This window comes from Dryas octopetala, chromosome 9, assembly GCF_963921425.1.
Source record: "Dryas octopetala chromosome 9, drDryOcto1.1, whole genome shotgun sequence".
NCBI lineage: Eukaryota > Viridiplantae > Streptophyta > Magnoliopsida > Rosales > Rosaceae > Dryas > Dryas octopetala.
Window position 1 is genome coordinate 5118373 of NC_141374.1, and position 16485 is coordinate 5134857.

General features: G+C 32.6%; 1 protein-coding gene across 3 annotated transcripts; it reads left to right on the forward strand.

Annotated features, from left to right (window-relative positions):
- The first annotated feature begins 9793 nt into the window (after positions 1–9793).
- On the forward strand, positions 9794–13973 carry MED9 (mediator of RNA polymerase II transcription subunit-like protein). 3 transcript variants are annotated; one of them, XM_086257508.1, is made up of 9 exons: positions 9794–9909; positions 10452–10529; positions 10641–10731; positions 11986–12423; positions 12512–12574; positions 12658–12738; positions 13026–13084; positions 13188–13258; positions 13584–13973. In XM_086257508.1, the coding sequence occupies exons 4-8, from the start codon at positions 12142–12144 to the stop codon at positions 13243–13245; spliced, it is 543 nt and encodes a 180-aa protein (XP_086113634.1). In that variant the 5' UTR covers positions 9794–9909; positions 10452–10529; positions 10641–10731; positions 11986–12141; the 3' UTR covers positions 13246–13258; positions 13584–13973. The 3 variants fall into 3 exon arrangements, with proteins under 3 accessions (XP_086113634.1, XP_086113633.1, XP_086113635.1); XM_086257507.1 differs by lacking the exon at positions 10641–10731; XM_086257509.1 differs by lacking the exons at positions 10452–10529; positions 10641–10731 and having other exon boundaries at positions 9801–9909.
- Positions 13974–16485: the final 2512 nt, after the last annotated feature.

Genomic DNA, 16485 nt, shown 5'->3' on the forward strand with positions numbered 1-16485 from the left:
CTGAAAATCGAATATTTATTGAAATTGAAAATAGAATATTCTCTCAAAATGAAATATTCAAATTGTAACTAAATTGAAAAAATAACACCGCAAAAAATAATTTAATTACACCATAACACTGCTTAAACATTCTATTACACCTAAAATGAAACAATTTCACATAAACACTAAAATAATAGTTACACAGTTACAGATATTACAACTGAAACTGAATCAAAATCTTAAGAACTTCAAATCCTCAAATTCTCAAATTTTCAAATCTTCAAATTCTAACTGAAATTGAATAATAAAACAGTTTCAATAGAAAAGAAATGAAACAAAACAAAACACTATAATTATATACAAAACATAGTTAAGTGAAACTGAATTTTCACGAACTGAAACTATTTCACAAACTTAAACTGAATTTTCACCCAATCAACTTCAAACTCATTGGCTTGTTGAAAGATTAAACTAATGATGTGTATAACCAGCATAAAAAATAAAATCAATTTCAAATGATAAAAGTGGAATATACACAACTAAATGGTCTATAGCTAGCTGCTGTAGTTATAGCCTATAGCTAGCTGCCCAACAAACAACAAAATGGGTTATGGTTTTATGGGTGTGTTTGTTTGTTGACTCGTAGGCTTGGTAGACTTGTAGTTAACAACACACACAGATTGGGGGCCAGTTTGGTATTGCTGTGAGAAAAAACAGCTGTGAAGTAAAATCAGCTGTAAAGTAAAGCAGTTGAGTGTTTGGTAAACTATGTTTTCAAAAGTGCTATGAGTGCAAAAAACAGTTTCAAAGTGTTTGGTAAATGTTAATGTAAAAGTGTTGTGACTGTGTATAATTACTAAAATAGACATGATGCTGAAAGTGCTTTTCACTTATTTGTTTGGTAAAAATAAAATGTTTTTTTACTTGTTTTTTAAATTTGTGGCTACAAATTTTTATTAGCATTAATTTGTTTAAAAACAATATTATTAAATAAGTATGCCTATTATTTTTTTAGGTATATTATAATTTTAATCGTACAAATAAAATATCATAATTAATTATCACAATATAAAATATAACTAACAATGGACATATTTTTTAATTTAAAATAAACAAATAAAAATTATAAAAATCAATAAGGGTATTATGGGTAACATAAAATATTCATTGTTGCTGTAATTCACTGCAGCTTTCAAAAGCACCTAGAAACCTGCTTTCTGTTTTTGCTGTGGGGAGTTGAGAATTGTGGAGGAAAGCAGTTTTTAATTTTTTTTACCAAACACCAAAATTGTTGTAGGTGATTAAGAATTGTCATTCACAGCAGCTTTTGAGTCTTCTACCGCAATCCCAAACGGGGCCTGAGACAGACACACACAAATCACGATGAAGGAACAAGGAAGAGATATCACGAGAGTTGTTCTTGCCCTTATCCCATTTGCATCATTCACCTTGTAACCTTTGTCAGCATAAGCATATTTAGATTCGTCAATTTCAAATGATCGATACTCAAAATCACAATCACCATTGTGTTGGAATTAATTGCTTGCCCGACAATTAAGTTCCCTATTAATTATGGTCCATATAGAAATCCTGATCTAGTAAGGAGAATTGATATAGTTAGAATAATAAAAGATTTTGGTTTAATTTCCTAGTCTATATCTACTATGATAGACAATAGAGATTAATGAGATTATAATGAGAAATTCGATCTTCTCTCTCTATAAATATGTAGGATAAATCCATCTAAACCTACTGATATACAAAATACACTTTATGACATTGGTTTATAGTAGAAGGGAGAGAAATACGAATTTCAGTTCTCAGGGTTTTGAGAGCAACTCATCATCAATCATATATTATTCCGCATTTAAATACCGAGTCTCATGGATCAAGGTATGTATTTATGATTAATTGAATTTCCGCCTTAATAATTGTGAGAATCATAAAGTTCTAGATCTTAGATTTATGGATTGAGTCAAACGATTAATTTACTCAATATAAAGTCTACAAGTGGTATCAGAGCCATGGTCAAGAACTTTCATAATTTTCCATTATCGATTGATTTATTTGATTGAATATCGTATTTGCATATATGATTTGGGCACTGCCATACATGGCCTTACGTATCATTCAAGTTTTGATTTATAATTAATGACAATATGAATTTGTATGTCTCTTTATCAACTTGAATATATATGCGTGCCGCTAATGCCTATGTTTATACGTATTAATCTATGAATTTTGATATATGGAATATATATCATGCATGTTTAATTGATTCAAGTTAAATTGATTTGACATGTTTAATTTTATATATATGCGCATGACATGTTTAATTATATATATGAATCGATTTGTTTTTTTTGTTTTTTTGTGAGATATATGAATAATCAATTTTTGATAAGGAAGAACATGCATGTTCTTAGATAACTATTTTGATTTACTTTTGATCCTTTGACTTGCCGTATGTGAACAGCTTGGTTAAAATTTATCATTGTTTTTGATGAGTTCACGGAAAGTATGGCACTGGGCAAGTGCTTTTGATCTGCACCTAAAGGTCTTGTCCTATTTTATGTGTATATATCTAGCTACTTGGTTGTAGATCACATATATAATAATTGTTGTGTTGTATAAATAATCATCAAATTGAATGTGATCCCATATCTATTGCAATTCTAGATATGAATCAGGTATTATATGTCTTATTATATATGACTGAATTTCATTGGATCAAGTACTTTTGATCTGGATGGGCATAACCTATCTTACATATATATTATGATCTTATCATATATGTCAATTATATATGAGTATATTTGTCGATTAATTATAATTATTTAAATGTATGACCGATTAATTAGCTATCCTGATTTAGACATGTACAATGAATTAAAGTTATAGAGAATATATGTGAATATATATCACTGTTACTGTATCTTGTCTTATAAGAAGAGGCAATCTCAAGTTTTTATTGCCATTATGTTTTAGGTCGATTGGTTTTAAATATCAAATTTTAATAACTTTTTAATTTAGATACTAAAATTTAATAACATTTTAGATTAAGTATTAGTTGAAAAGTCAAACAAAATAATAAAGTAAAAGGTATTAGAATTCACAAATATTACATCACATGCCACTATAATAAAAAAATAAAAAATAATATTACATCACAAACATTACATTAATTTATACTATATTGTATTAATTTTTTTTTAATTCAATTCAGTCACAACTTAACTGTGACTGTCTTGGTAAATTGGAAGAGACAACTCTCACCACTATACTAGGTATTATTTTGAGTAAAAATATTGTTTTGACCTCTATTTATACTATATTGTAGTATAATTTTTCTAAATAAAAATTCAATTCAGTCACAACTTAACTGTGACTGTCTCACAATTTAGCTGTGACTGTCGTTCAGTCACAACTAAATCTGAAGTTGAGACTACATTAGCCAACTTCCAAAACAATATAAAAGTCTCAAGGGCAATTTTGTCGAAACCTTATAAATTTTAACAAACACTCATAAGATGTAGGCCAAAGGCTAAAGGACAAAAATGTCAAATGGAAAAGCCCAAATCAAAGGGACCAACATGTTTGTGACCTAATCTAAAAAACTACATTTAAATTTGGTAGTTCAATTGAAATATTATATGGTTTTCATGTTATTCTAAAAAATTATTAGAATTTGGCATTTAATCCTAATTTTCTATATTGTTTTATGTAAGGTCATATGTACTTGTTAATCTTATGTGATTAACTATTATGGTTACTATTGTTAATTCATTTAATTTGAAATCCATATTATGAATGGTTTGTTAGTCACCAAAGTGGCTAAACTAGAAAGACTCATGGATATCAAATTAATTGATACTTAATCAATTACTCATGATTTATGGATGCATATAAATGGACTTGAGCCTTATTAAAGTTTTCAAGGTTTGAACCTCATAAGTAAATTGATTTTCATCGGTCGTATGAAATTTAAGGATCGCCCAAACGTAGATCAGTTATATATTCATATAGTTGGTGATATAAAGGGGGTAATTTGTATATATTTTATTTTGATTGGTTTTGATATCCAAAGATAACAAAGCCCTCACTAGGATTGTACAATTACCAATAATGTAATAAAAAAAATGCATCAATAATTGCTTATTGGTATTATCATAGTATATATCTACCCAAAGGAGAACCATGATAGCACATTTATTGTGTTTTCGGATTATGTATATGTAATTCGAATTTATGTTTCTACGTGTTGTTAACTCAAACTCAAAGCATTGATGTGGTGAGCATTTATGATTAAATTGCAATGACGATTTCTATTTCGCTTCATTCACATGTTTGATCTATTCTAATGTTTGGCTTAATATATTCTCATATTTATGCAAACAAGTCCAGTTTCACCAAAGTGTTTTGCATCATATTTTGATTTGACACTTCAAATTGAGAAACTTACTGCTATTATAGTTAAAAGCAGTATGATGGAAAGACTTTCCATAAAGTCTAAGAAAGATTGAATAGAGTAAGCATTGTGTTTATGTGAATGACTCGAAAAAGCAATATAAATTAAGACTACGCTCCCTTAAACTGAAAGTGATAAAGGATTCTTAAGAAATTTTGTAAATTGTTTCAAGACTGCTAGTATGTCCCTTACATGGACATTAATGGATAAGCTCGCAATCATGAAATTTGATGGCATGCGAACCATGAATGAGTTTATTCTTGAAACAACTAATTAAGTAGCAAAAATTAATATCTTAAGGATGAATGTGAATGAGTTCTTGGTAAATTAATTTTTACCCTTTGCCTCTTCAATATGAGTCATTTCAAATTCACTATAACACTATTAAGGACAAGTGGAATGTGAATAGGACTTGACCAATATGTTTGACTGAAAAGAGGTGAGGCTTAAGCAATAAGGACATAGTTTTGTTCATCTCGTAAGTCAAGAAGCTAAAAAGATATTTGGGTAAAAGTCTATAAAGGCATGAAGTGAAGACTACCCAAAATTAATGAACCAACTAATGTGTTTAGGCTCATAAGAAAGAACTAGAAGATGATAAATAGTATTTTTTTAAAAGTTGGAGCATTGTAAGAAATATTAATATTGCTTGGTTCAGAGAAAAAAATAAAAAAGGTACACGTTTCTGAATTTATCAATTAGTCAGTATGTGTGAAATCATGTAGATCAAATATTCTAAATTCATAGTGTGTATGTGATTATTTTCATTCTCTTTGATGGCCTATATAAGACGTTTGACTATTGATTATTGATTTATATAAATCGTTTGGCTGCTACTCGTATTGATATAATTATAATATAGGCTTTTATTGATTGATTTAATGTGCGTCCATGTTTGAATTTATATGGATGAATATTCTATAAGTTTTCTTTTGGAATTCATGTGCTTATATATTGTTGACTTTCATGTATATTAATTAATAATTAAAACATACATATCTAACAGTTTTAATATATGAATTTAATATCAGTTTTGATTTGGATGCTATTACAATCATCAATTTCTTTTGCCATGATTATATAATGTTCAAAGTTACCTGTATATATGAAATTATAATGAACTGAATGTATATAATTAAGGTAATGCTAGGGGGACCATGTCATTGTACCACATTTGTGGTACCACATGATGTGGCTTCCTAATCTAAAGAGAGAGAGGGAGAGAGGGGAAGAGATCAAAGGTGGCTAGGAAGCCACATCATGTGGTACCACAAATGTGGTATAAGGACATGGTCCCCCTATCATTTTCCATATAATTATTGACTAGACAAGTCAATTGGCTTATACTGTTGACTATTGTTTATATATATATATATATATAGTGCTCTAAAGCTAACTAATTAGTAAGTTAATATGAAACTAACCATACTTTTGGGCTCACCACATAACCAATCTCATAATTCGAACCGTCCATTTTTTAGGTCATATTTCAAAGATCATCATTGTAAAAAATCAACTACATTAGAAATCATTTAGTCATCTAATTGTGATCAAATAAATAGACGATCACTGTTTTCGATAAAAGCATATAAATAATTGTTATCATAATCAAATGGCTAAATAACTTCTAATTTTGGAGATTTTTTATGGAGATAATCTTTGAAGTAAGGCCTAAAAAATGGATGGTTCAGATTTTGAGATTACATTGTGCAGTGGGCCCAACAGGGTGGTTAGCTTTGTATTAACTTGCTAACCAATTAGTTTTAAAACATTCTTGTGTGTGTGTATATATATATATATTGTTTGAGGATTGTATTTTTTTAATCAAAAGGTTGTTTTACCTTTAAATATTGATATTAGTACTCATGTATATATGGCTTAGTGTTCACCACAGTACTCCAGTCCATTATTATGAGTATTAGGTTAATGTTTAGATATGATATTTATATTAGAATAGATTGGGTGTTCACCACAGTGCCCCAATTTGTAGTTATAGATATTGGATCATTATGTTTGTTTTCATATCATGCATGAGTTGGTTGCCCATAGGTCCAAATATGATGTCGAATTATGAATCTGTTGATATTTATTAAACAATAAAATGGTGGCATATTCTTGAACTTAGAAAATATAGGACATCCACAGATGCCATATTTTCTTTAATTGATTAAAATGTCACCCTATTAAGCATGTCTAAATTTCAACAATTTTATTTCTTTGAAAATTATTGTGTTTTATATTATTAGGAATAATATTAATGTTGTGAGCGTATTATTATATTGTAGTATCTTCCCATTTCCCTTTATTCGCAAGTCTCATCATTTTCCAAATTTGATGAGACTAATTTTCAAAATGGAATTAGCAAGTACAGTTTATTTTGGGGATTCTAGACCTTGATATGTCACTTCTCATTGATAAACCCGCTACTCTTACTGAGTCAAGTAGCGAGGATGAAAAGTATATATTCATCAGGCATGGTCTAGGTCCAACAGACTCAGCCTGATGTTTTTGCGAATGACGCTTGTTGCAAACATCAAGACATCCCTACCGGAAATCGACAAGGTATGTCTATCAAGAAAATCAATATATGGACTTAAAAAGGCTTCCTGACAATGATATTTTAAGTTTCTTGATACCATTACTTTTTGTGGGTTAAAAAAAAACATCGTTGATTGGTGTATATATCTAAAGATTAGTGGGAGTAAGTTTCTACAAATAAAGTGTTGAGGTATTTACAAGGGACGAAAGACCAAATGCTCACGTTTAGGTAGAGTAACCATCTTGAGGTAATTGGTTACTCATATTATGAAGGGTGTGTAGATAGCTTAAAAAGCACTTTCGGTTATGTGTTCCTTCTCGCAGGAGGGGCTGTTTCATGGAAAAAGTGCTAAGCATAGCATTATTGCTTCATCTACCATGGAAGTTGAGTTCGTAGCTTGTTTCGAAGCTACAAATCATGGGTTATGGCTACGAAATTTTATTTTTGGACTTGGAGTATAGTGGATTCTATCTCTAGGCCGCTGATAATTCATTGTGATAATGCCGCAACAATGTTCTTTTCAAAGAACGATAGGTATACTAAGGCAGCTAAGCACATTAAAGTGAAATACCTATCAATTAAGGAAGAAGTTCAAAAACAAGTGTCAATTGAACACATTAGTACGAGTGTTAATATAGTAGATCCACGAAAAGGCTAACACCAAAGACATTCATGAAGCATGTTGAAGGAATGGGTTTTGAGTGTAGCCATTAGAACAACTTAATTGTGGATTGCTAGTGCTTATTTATTTGACATGATATTTTCCTGACTTCAAAAATTTTCTGTCTTGCATTATTGTATGCATGCATGTAAATGAATGAATGTGACAGAAATAGTCTTTCAAAGACATTATGGAACCATTAATGAACGACCCAACTTATAGGCCTAGCTAGATAAGCCATTGTGTCGTAGTATATAGAAGGAACCATACTTTTGAATAGTATGGAACCGTCGTGACTCACACTGTGATTTGTTTAACTATGGTAAACCATTAGAGTGACTGATTCAATTTTATTGCGCGCTTACGTTCTTTAAATCAAATCATAATAGTTAGGATTATTTTAAGGACCAAGTGGGAGACTGTTGGAATTAATTGCTTGCCCAACAATTAAGTTCCCTATTAATTGTGGTCTATATAGAAATCCTGATCTAGTAAGGAGAATTGATATAGTTAGAATAATAAAAGATTTTGGATTAGTTTCCTAGTCTATATCTACTATGATGGACAGTAGAGATTAAAGAGATTATAATTGGAAATTCGGTCATCTCTCTCTCTATAACTATGTAGGATAAATCCATCTAAACCTACTGATATACAAAATACACTTTATGATATTGGTTTATAGTAGAAGAGAGAGAAACACGAATTTCAGTTTTGGTTGTGAGAGCAATTCATCGTCAATCATTATTTCGCATTTAAATACCTAGTCTCATGGATCAAGGTATATATTTATGATTAATTGAATTTTCGCCTTAAGTAATTGTGAGAATTATGAAGTTCTAGGTCTTGGATTTATGGATTGAGTCAAACGGTTAATTTACTCAATATAAAGTCTACACATTGTACTATTGGAAACAAATTCACCATATTATAAGTTGACTAATCCATGCCCAAGCCAATAAGATTTAGACAGAAACCATATCACAACTTCATTCACTAAATTTGGGGTTTTTCAATTTATCAACAATTGAACCAATTCAAAAACATAGAATTGAAAAGCACAACGAGGAGAAAAAGATGGGTACCTAACTTGACGAAAATGGCTGCCAGAACACAGAGATCGCCGACAAGGATGACGCAGGCTTCTTTCCTTCGAAACGACAATCTTAGGGGTCGTCCGCATCTTCTGATGGCACCAACGGACTCGGGACGATGAGAGGAAGCCATCCATGGCCATCTGACAGCTCGTCCTCGCTAGAATCGGCGGATCTCTAGCTAGAGAACTCAGGTCTGCCTAGCCCGATTTGGCGTTGAAGCTTGGTTTCACAGCACGTGAAGGGCAGAGGGAGGAAAATGGAGGAGAGACGAGAAGATCGAGACCGGTCTTGCCAACAACCGTCGCCGGACGACAGAGAATGCGCTGGTGACAGCCACGCAAGGAGAGAGAGAGAGAGAGAGAACATAGAGGAGAGAGAGAGAACATAGAGGAGAGAGAGAGAGAGAGAGAGAGAGAGAGAGAGAGAGAAATGTGGCTGAGTATTAATTGTTTGGATTATAATTGGAATATTAGAAAAAATGGGGGTCAAACCTAGTTGGGTATTAATTTACTAGGGGGTTTTGAGAGAGATTAAGTGACTAATAAGGAGTTGAGAATTAGTTTTATTAAGGGTGAAGATTTATAAATAATCAAGCTCAAAGTAGGGGGTTTTAAATAGTTTACTAACTTGTTTTCATGGGTAAACATGGAACACATGTTGGCATTAAGATTAGATTTTAAACGGAAAGGATGATTAATTATAGATTACAATTACTGCTGGCTTTGATAAGAGTAATTAATCGAAGCATGCGTAATTATAGGTTTACAATTAAGCATGCTTAATTTCCACTGTAATATTGTTATTTTCTCTTGAATTGCTCTTTTCCCTGAAAGAAAAAATAAAGTGTTTTGTTTTTAGAAAATCAAGTTTTATTGATGCAAAATTACGGGACGGATGTACATAAGCCCACCCTAGCTCTTTTTTCTTTTAAACAAAAACCTATGTTAGTATACTAAAAATTAAGCCCAGCCCACCCTGATTTGAAAAAAAAAAAAAAAAAAAAAAACCAAAACGACACCACTCTTCGTTCTCTCCCTGGTGTCTCTCTCTCTCTCTCTCTCTCTCTCTCTCTCAAGACTCTAAACTCTCAGTTCTCACTCTGTCTCATCACTCACCAGGCATCCAAATTTTCGCCTTCAGTCTTTATTTTCGGCATGGGCAGGTAATTCTCTTGAATCTCTTCTTTTTTGTTTCTAAGTTTAATTTATTAGGTTTAAATGTTTGGGGATGAATATTTGGGTGTGAATTTAGCTATTTAGGGATTAAATTTAGGAATTTATATTTTGTTAAGACTTTATGCCCAAATTGCCAATGACCAGATCCATACCCATTTCAATATTAAACATATAGGTTTTGGTTCTCCATTTCCAATTATTAGCTTCTATACTTGCATTGTATATGTATATGGGGGGTGGGGGTGCTGACTGACCGGTGAGGGGCAGGAAGAAAGAGCAAGTCCATTAGTCCAGTTGACTTGTATTGTATATTTATATGCCTTCTTTTTTCTTAGTAAAGCCTAACTTGTATATGTCTAGTCTCCAGTGCTGAATAGCAAGCAATCATAGAATTTTATTAAAAGGAAGACAAAGTTTGGTCCCGTAGAGTGTGAGAGAGTATATGATGTCCAAGCATATGGACACATATTTCATAAGTAAAAGCATGTGTGATCAACTTGATTGATGTGGGATTGCTTGTAAATTTCAGGTATCAAGTTCAGTAAGCTCAATCTTAATTGTTGGAAGTGGAAGTTTGGAAACCAAGTTGCATCTTTCGTTATTGCTGGTTTTTTATGCTTCAAATTTCAATCTTAAATTCTTAGTTGCATATTGCTAGAAGTAAGGTTGCTAGGTGTATCTTTTCTGTTTTTTAATGAAATTTTTTCGTACTGTTGAGGTTTATTTTAGCCCACCCCAGTTTCAAATCCTGGATCCGTCCTTTCTCATTTCATTTTTAGTTTCCGAGAGAGTTGGAATTTATTATAAAGGTGGGCAACGTTTGGATTTGTCTTTGAGTTTCTTTCTCTCTATCTCTCCAAATTTTCCTTGCAAACAATAAAGCTTTCAACTTTGCGAAGGAATGAGCTTCGTTTTTGGGTTTGCGGTTCGCTTTCTAACTCTTCCCATTATGAATGTATGTATGTGTGTGAATTGTGATATTGGTTTTGGGAATTTAGTGATTGAATTTGATTTTTGGTGATTAAATTCTGTATTATGAGTCAAACTATCATCTGGGTATTCATGATTTGATTGCTTTATGCAAAAAAGCACCTGGTTTTGAGGTCACTGATGTAATTCGAAGAGATGGGAAATTGTTCTGAGGAAAAATGGTGTTGAACCATTTTCTGTTTTGGGCAGAATTAGTGAATTATTATTTTTAAATGTTATTTTTCGTTAAGCTACATGTTGTACAACATTATGCCATGTAAAATGGCAGTATCTAATAAAAGATTTTGCCTGCAAAATTTGAATGTACCATGTCTTCACTATTATATTTCATTTTTCTATTATTTTCAACCACATTTGGTTGAAAATAGCTCATTTAAGAGACCCAAAACTTCAATTTCTGAGAATCAGAGTATTTTCTTGGAAGTCCATGAAATTCTTGAAAAGGTTAGCAGTCGGGGAAATATCACTTTCGATTTGGGGCTTCATGGCTATGTGAGATATGTGCGTTGACATAATACTGTTTTGGGATAAATCTATTATGTTAAGGACTTGTTGCATCTATGGGAGAAGGATTTAATAATCATCATTGAGAATGTTTTATACTTTTATGTTTGTTGGAGAGGTGTAGGTGCCAAATTTCGGTTGAAAGTAAGCTCAATTATCAGCTTGAGCTTATTTGGAATTAAAACTAGCTAAAATATGAAAGACACTCATTGGAAAAAAGTTATATATGCTTTAAAAAATGTGAAAGAAAGGAAGGGGGCAATTTCTTTAATTTGAGTCGTATCTACAAAATCAGGCATCAGAACCATTTGTTATTGTATGTAAGCATGCCCCTTTCAGATTTTTTGTTGTTTATTCCTTGATAGCTGCCAATGTTGCTGCATTATTGCAGTGTACTAATGTCTAATATTATTACTGTAGAATAATGTAATAATTACACGATGTTAGATCTTGTTGTGTTGTCGTGATGGCCTTTATTTATCATTCTTAGTGTGGAATGTACAACTTTCCGAGTTCAATAGAGCTGTCCGACCAAAAATAACTTAGTCTAGTATTGTTGGAAATTGCAGGTAGCATAAGATATGGCAGTGAAGCCAACAGTTACCTCAATTAAGTACCGTAAGACATGTCGTATTGAATCGGGTTCTTCTTCTTCAATCTGAAGCACAGGTTAGCACAAAGAAAACCTTTTGCTTTCAGGGAATTGTATCATATCCGGCAAGAGAATGGAGCATTCGTACTCCGGAGGAGGGGGAAGCTGGAATATGATCCCCAGCGTGCCGACCCACAGCAACCCACCTACACCCTCGAGTCAGGACCATCTATACGTCCATCATCAGCAGCAGCAGCAACAACAACAACAACTGTTTCAACAGCAACAACAACGTCTTCTTCTTCAACAACAACAACAACAGCAGCAGCAGCAACAGCAACAGCAACAACAGCAACAGCAACAACAACAGCAGCAGAATCACCAGTCACTCGCCTCCCACTTCCATCTCTTCCACGTATGCACGATCAGAAACCCTAACATATATAGACACTATCACTGTAATTGTTGCTGATTTTTGGGTGTTTGATGTGTGATACATGCAGTTGGTGGAAAAATTAGCGGACACGATCGAGAATGGGACCAGGGATCAGCAATCTGATTCGTTGGTATTGTGTAATTTTGTTTAAAGTTTTTGTTTTTGAGATTTTGGGAAGAATTTAGGGTTGAATTGCGTGATGGGTTTTGATAGATCAGCGATTTGAACAACCACTTTGAGAAGTGCCAGCAGCTGTTGAACTCCATATCCGGTTCGATCAACACCAAAGCTATGGTAATTAAGCAATGTTGATTTTGAGTAACAGTAGGCCATTGCATTGTTTAGTGTAATACCTTTATGGGTAATGTTCTCTTTCTATACTAGACTTAACTCAATTTGGATGACACATTCAAATCATCCACGGTTTCGATTCGAGTTTCTAACAACATAACATGTTTTAGACTATCTTATGTTTGATTCGAGTTTTTAACAACATAACATGTTAGAATATCTTATGATGAGTGAATATTTCCATAGTTTTATAGTGTAATGTTGGGAATTTCTTTGGCTTCTGGTTGTAGACAGTTGAGGGACAGAAGCGGAAGCTGGAAGAAAGTGAGCAATTGTTAAATCAGAGGAGGTAATGCTGTGTAGCTTGTGTTAACACTAAGCAATGCTGTAGTTGCTCAATTAAATTAGCTAACATGGTGTTTTTTGTTCTTGTTTATTGAATTCAATTCCAGGGACCTGACTGCCAAGTACAGAAACTCTGTTGAAGACCTCCTCAAGTCTGAGCCATAGCTCTTTGTAAAATGTAATGTCACCCTTTTCACACATGCCCATCTTTACCTTGCTGTTAAGAGTAGAGCTTTTTAATATATATATATTTTTTTTTTCTTGGCATTTGGATTCACGATGCTTCAGAATTTTCTATCAACAAGTGATCTTTGCTCTTGCCTTTCTAGTTCAAAATTTCTACTTGTTGCTCATTTAACCTACCAATATATGCTTACATCAAACTTGTTTGAGAAATCAGAATAATATATTTATATTTTGTTTAGTGTCTCTCAAGCATAATTGATTGTTAAGGTTTACAGAATTGAAGCAGATTTCACCATCATTTTAAATCTTGAATTCAGGTCTAGTTGCAGTGGAACTCTGCCAAACCACTGAAGGTCTGAAGGAAGGCTGGACAAGCTTTGGAGTAGGTTTTTGCTTATTGTGTACTCCACTATGAATTAGGATGTACTGCAATATCAATTAGGGTGTACGTCAATATCAATTAGGGTGTACTACATATCAAAGTTTCTCAACACAATTAACTTCTTGAAGTTGGGGTTGTACATTGATCTATTTATGTATCTATCTGATTTGAGCTACAATTCTCAACACAATTAACTTCTTGAAGTTGGGGTTGTACATTGATCTATTTATGCATCTATCTGATTTGAGCTACTAAATTGTTGTCATTTCCCCTGCTCTTTCTATGGTCTAAACAATTCATAGAATGAAATGAAATGGGAATTTAACTGGGTCACACTTCTTGCTGCCTTCCAAAGCTATGGAATTCTCTGCCCTTAATTTGTGAGACTTTTGGTCATTTTTAATTTTTTAAAGCTATGCATTTTCTCTTCCACTGCTTCTCTACGATGAGAGTTCATACTTCATAGGATTGGGAATATTGCTTTATTATCAAATTCCAGAAGAACTTATGAAGCACTAGCCGAATCATCCTAATCTTAGGAACAACATTTCATGTTTATCTTTAAGAGGTAGAAATGTAGAATGATTGAATTTTAATTCTTAGGCCAGAATGCGTTCCCAAAATTCAAATGTTAATTTGTGTGCTTTGCTTTAACATACCCAAATTGGCCTAAGCCCTTGTCAATATCATTATGTACTGTCTTATAGTCCTAGATAATCTCACCCTTTGCAGAGCCTATACAACTGTAACAACTCGAGCCAATTATAGTGTTGCTGAAGGAAGGACATTTTCAGACAAGGCAGCATGGATCCACATTTTGCAAGTCCTGTAACGTTTAATCCACTGGATATAGGCAGGGTTGGGCATTGTTTTTGCATCCTAGCTAACATGAGGGAGAGGGGCAAGGTTCAGTACTATCAAGTATCAACTATGTCTGACATATCATAGTTCTGGAGAATAGGTGGGAAGAGAGATTCCCAAAGCAGAAAGTTAACAAATAGAAAAGTTGGAAATGCCAAGGTGTTACCAGGTTGTGATTGCAGAAGAGGGATCTCATTGGTATCACCCATTGAGATGAATTGTGAAAGAAAAGTTTTTCAAGAAGAAAGGAGGTAGCTTTTGAGAGAAAGGAGAAAGTTGAGATTTTTAAGAAAAGGGATGGATGTAGACGTTTGATAGGAATAAAAAAAAAAGAGAGGATGTAACCCATCCTCAATCTCAAACCCTGGGCTTTTGGGTTTAACATACTGCAGTTGCTTCATCATGCTATTGAGTTCAATAAGTGAGAATTCATCTGGATCTACATGATCAAAATAATCCACAAATCCGCCCACGTAGTTTAGATTTGGTCCATTTGGAGTCATTACTAACTTGCCTCCATGTTTGAATTTGATACTTAATCTTTCACCATCTGCAAAACCCACATATATATATTGTTCTAAATAATATATTTAGTGTGGCTGTCCACAAATAGAAAAATTATTGGATTGCTTTGTAATTTATATATATTAGAAATCCATACTTGTAATTTAATGTGATTCAATGGAAAATTAACCAAAATGAAATTAGTATGCATGAGAGTCTTTCAATTGTTTCTCACTATTATTTGTAAGCAGTAGCTAGCATATAAAACCAAAATTTAACTAAACTTGGTCAATTGATTTAGCTTGTTAGAGCATTACCAATGGATGGGCAAATGTATAGGCCAAAAGTGTCATTTACTAACTCTTGTGGCACTTTGACATAAAAATTTTCTACCTAAAAAATTTCTCACTCCAATGAATGAGGCAAATAGTTAGAGTAAATATTATTTTATTAATTTAATAAAAGCTACTTTCTTGGAATTAATGAAATAATGAAGATGTTAGATTTTTTTATTGGTTGAATAGTAAATAGGCCCCAAATTGCTATAATTTAACATTTGGTCAAATATACCATGATTTTCCCTTGGATCAAATTTGACAATGAGTTTACATCATCCATTAAAAGCCCAAAATCTGACATGATACACAAATAAAATTTGCCCCATTAATTGGTAGAAAAATTATTGTATATAACTGTAATATCACGTGGCATAATGACGTGGTGTTACCAATCCACTAAAATTATAACACGTGGATGATTTTAAAGTTTTTTTTTTTCTAGATTTTAGGATTTTAGAAATTAATTATTATACACGTGTTATAATTTGAGTTAGGGGTGGGCACGATGCGGTTCGACTCAGTTCACCCCGAGAACCATGCACCGCGCCAGAAGTATTCTATATGGGCTCAAAACCGTGCGGTTCGGTGCTGTGAACCGGACAAAGTGGGGAAAAACCAAACCAAAGCAGACCAGTGCAGGGACGGTTTGGTTCGGTGCAACATGCACGGTTTTGAGCCCAAAGGTTTGGGCCTAAGCCCAATTATTTTGTTGGTACCAAGGAATAAAATTTCGGGTTTCGAGGAAATTTCGATGGAAATTTCGACGGAAATTTCGAAGATTTTTAAATTTCGACAAAAATTCGACGGAAACGACGGAAATTGTTATCAAAATACGGAAATTTTGAATGAAACTTTACCATATGTTTATTTAACATATTATCTACTACATTGATAAAAAAACATTGAAAAAACCAAATTATATGGTAGGTTTCATGTGATATGTAATGAATATAATGCGCGCTGGAGGCAAATACTATTAAATAAAATTAATATAATAAATAAATAAAATTATTATATTCTTTATACTCTATAATTTATACACTAAATCATATATACTCTATATACTAAATCTTATATACTCTATAATATATACACTAAATTTTATATATTTTATAATGTGTATTCTATATTCTT

Bases quoted from the DNA above. Each gene is read 5' to 3' on its own strand.
- MED9 (XM_086257508.1), top strand. From the start codon at position 12,142: ATGGAGCATTCGTACTCCGGAGGAGGGGGAAGCTGGAATATGATCCCC. The intron at 12,739-13,025 runs GTAATTAAGCAA...TTCTGGTTGTAG, and splicing joins CGATCAACACCAAAGCTATG to ACAGTTGAGGGACAGAAGCG. The intron at 13,085-13,187 runs GTAATGCTGTGT...ATTCAATTCCAG, and splicing joins CAATTGTTAAATCAGAGGAG to GGACCTGACTGCCAAGTACA.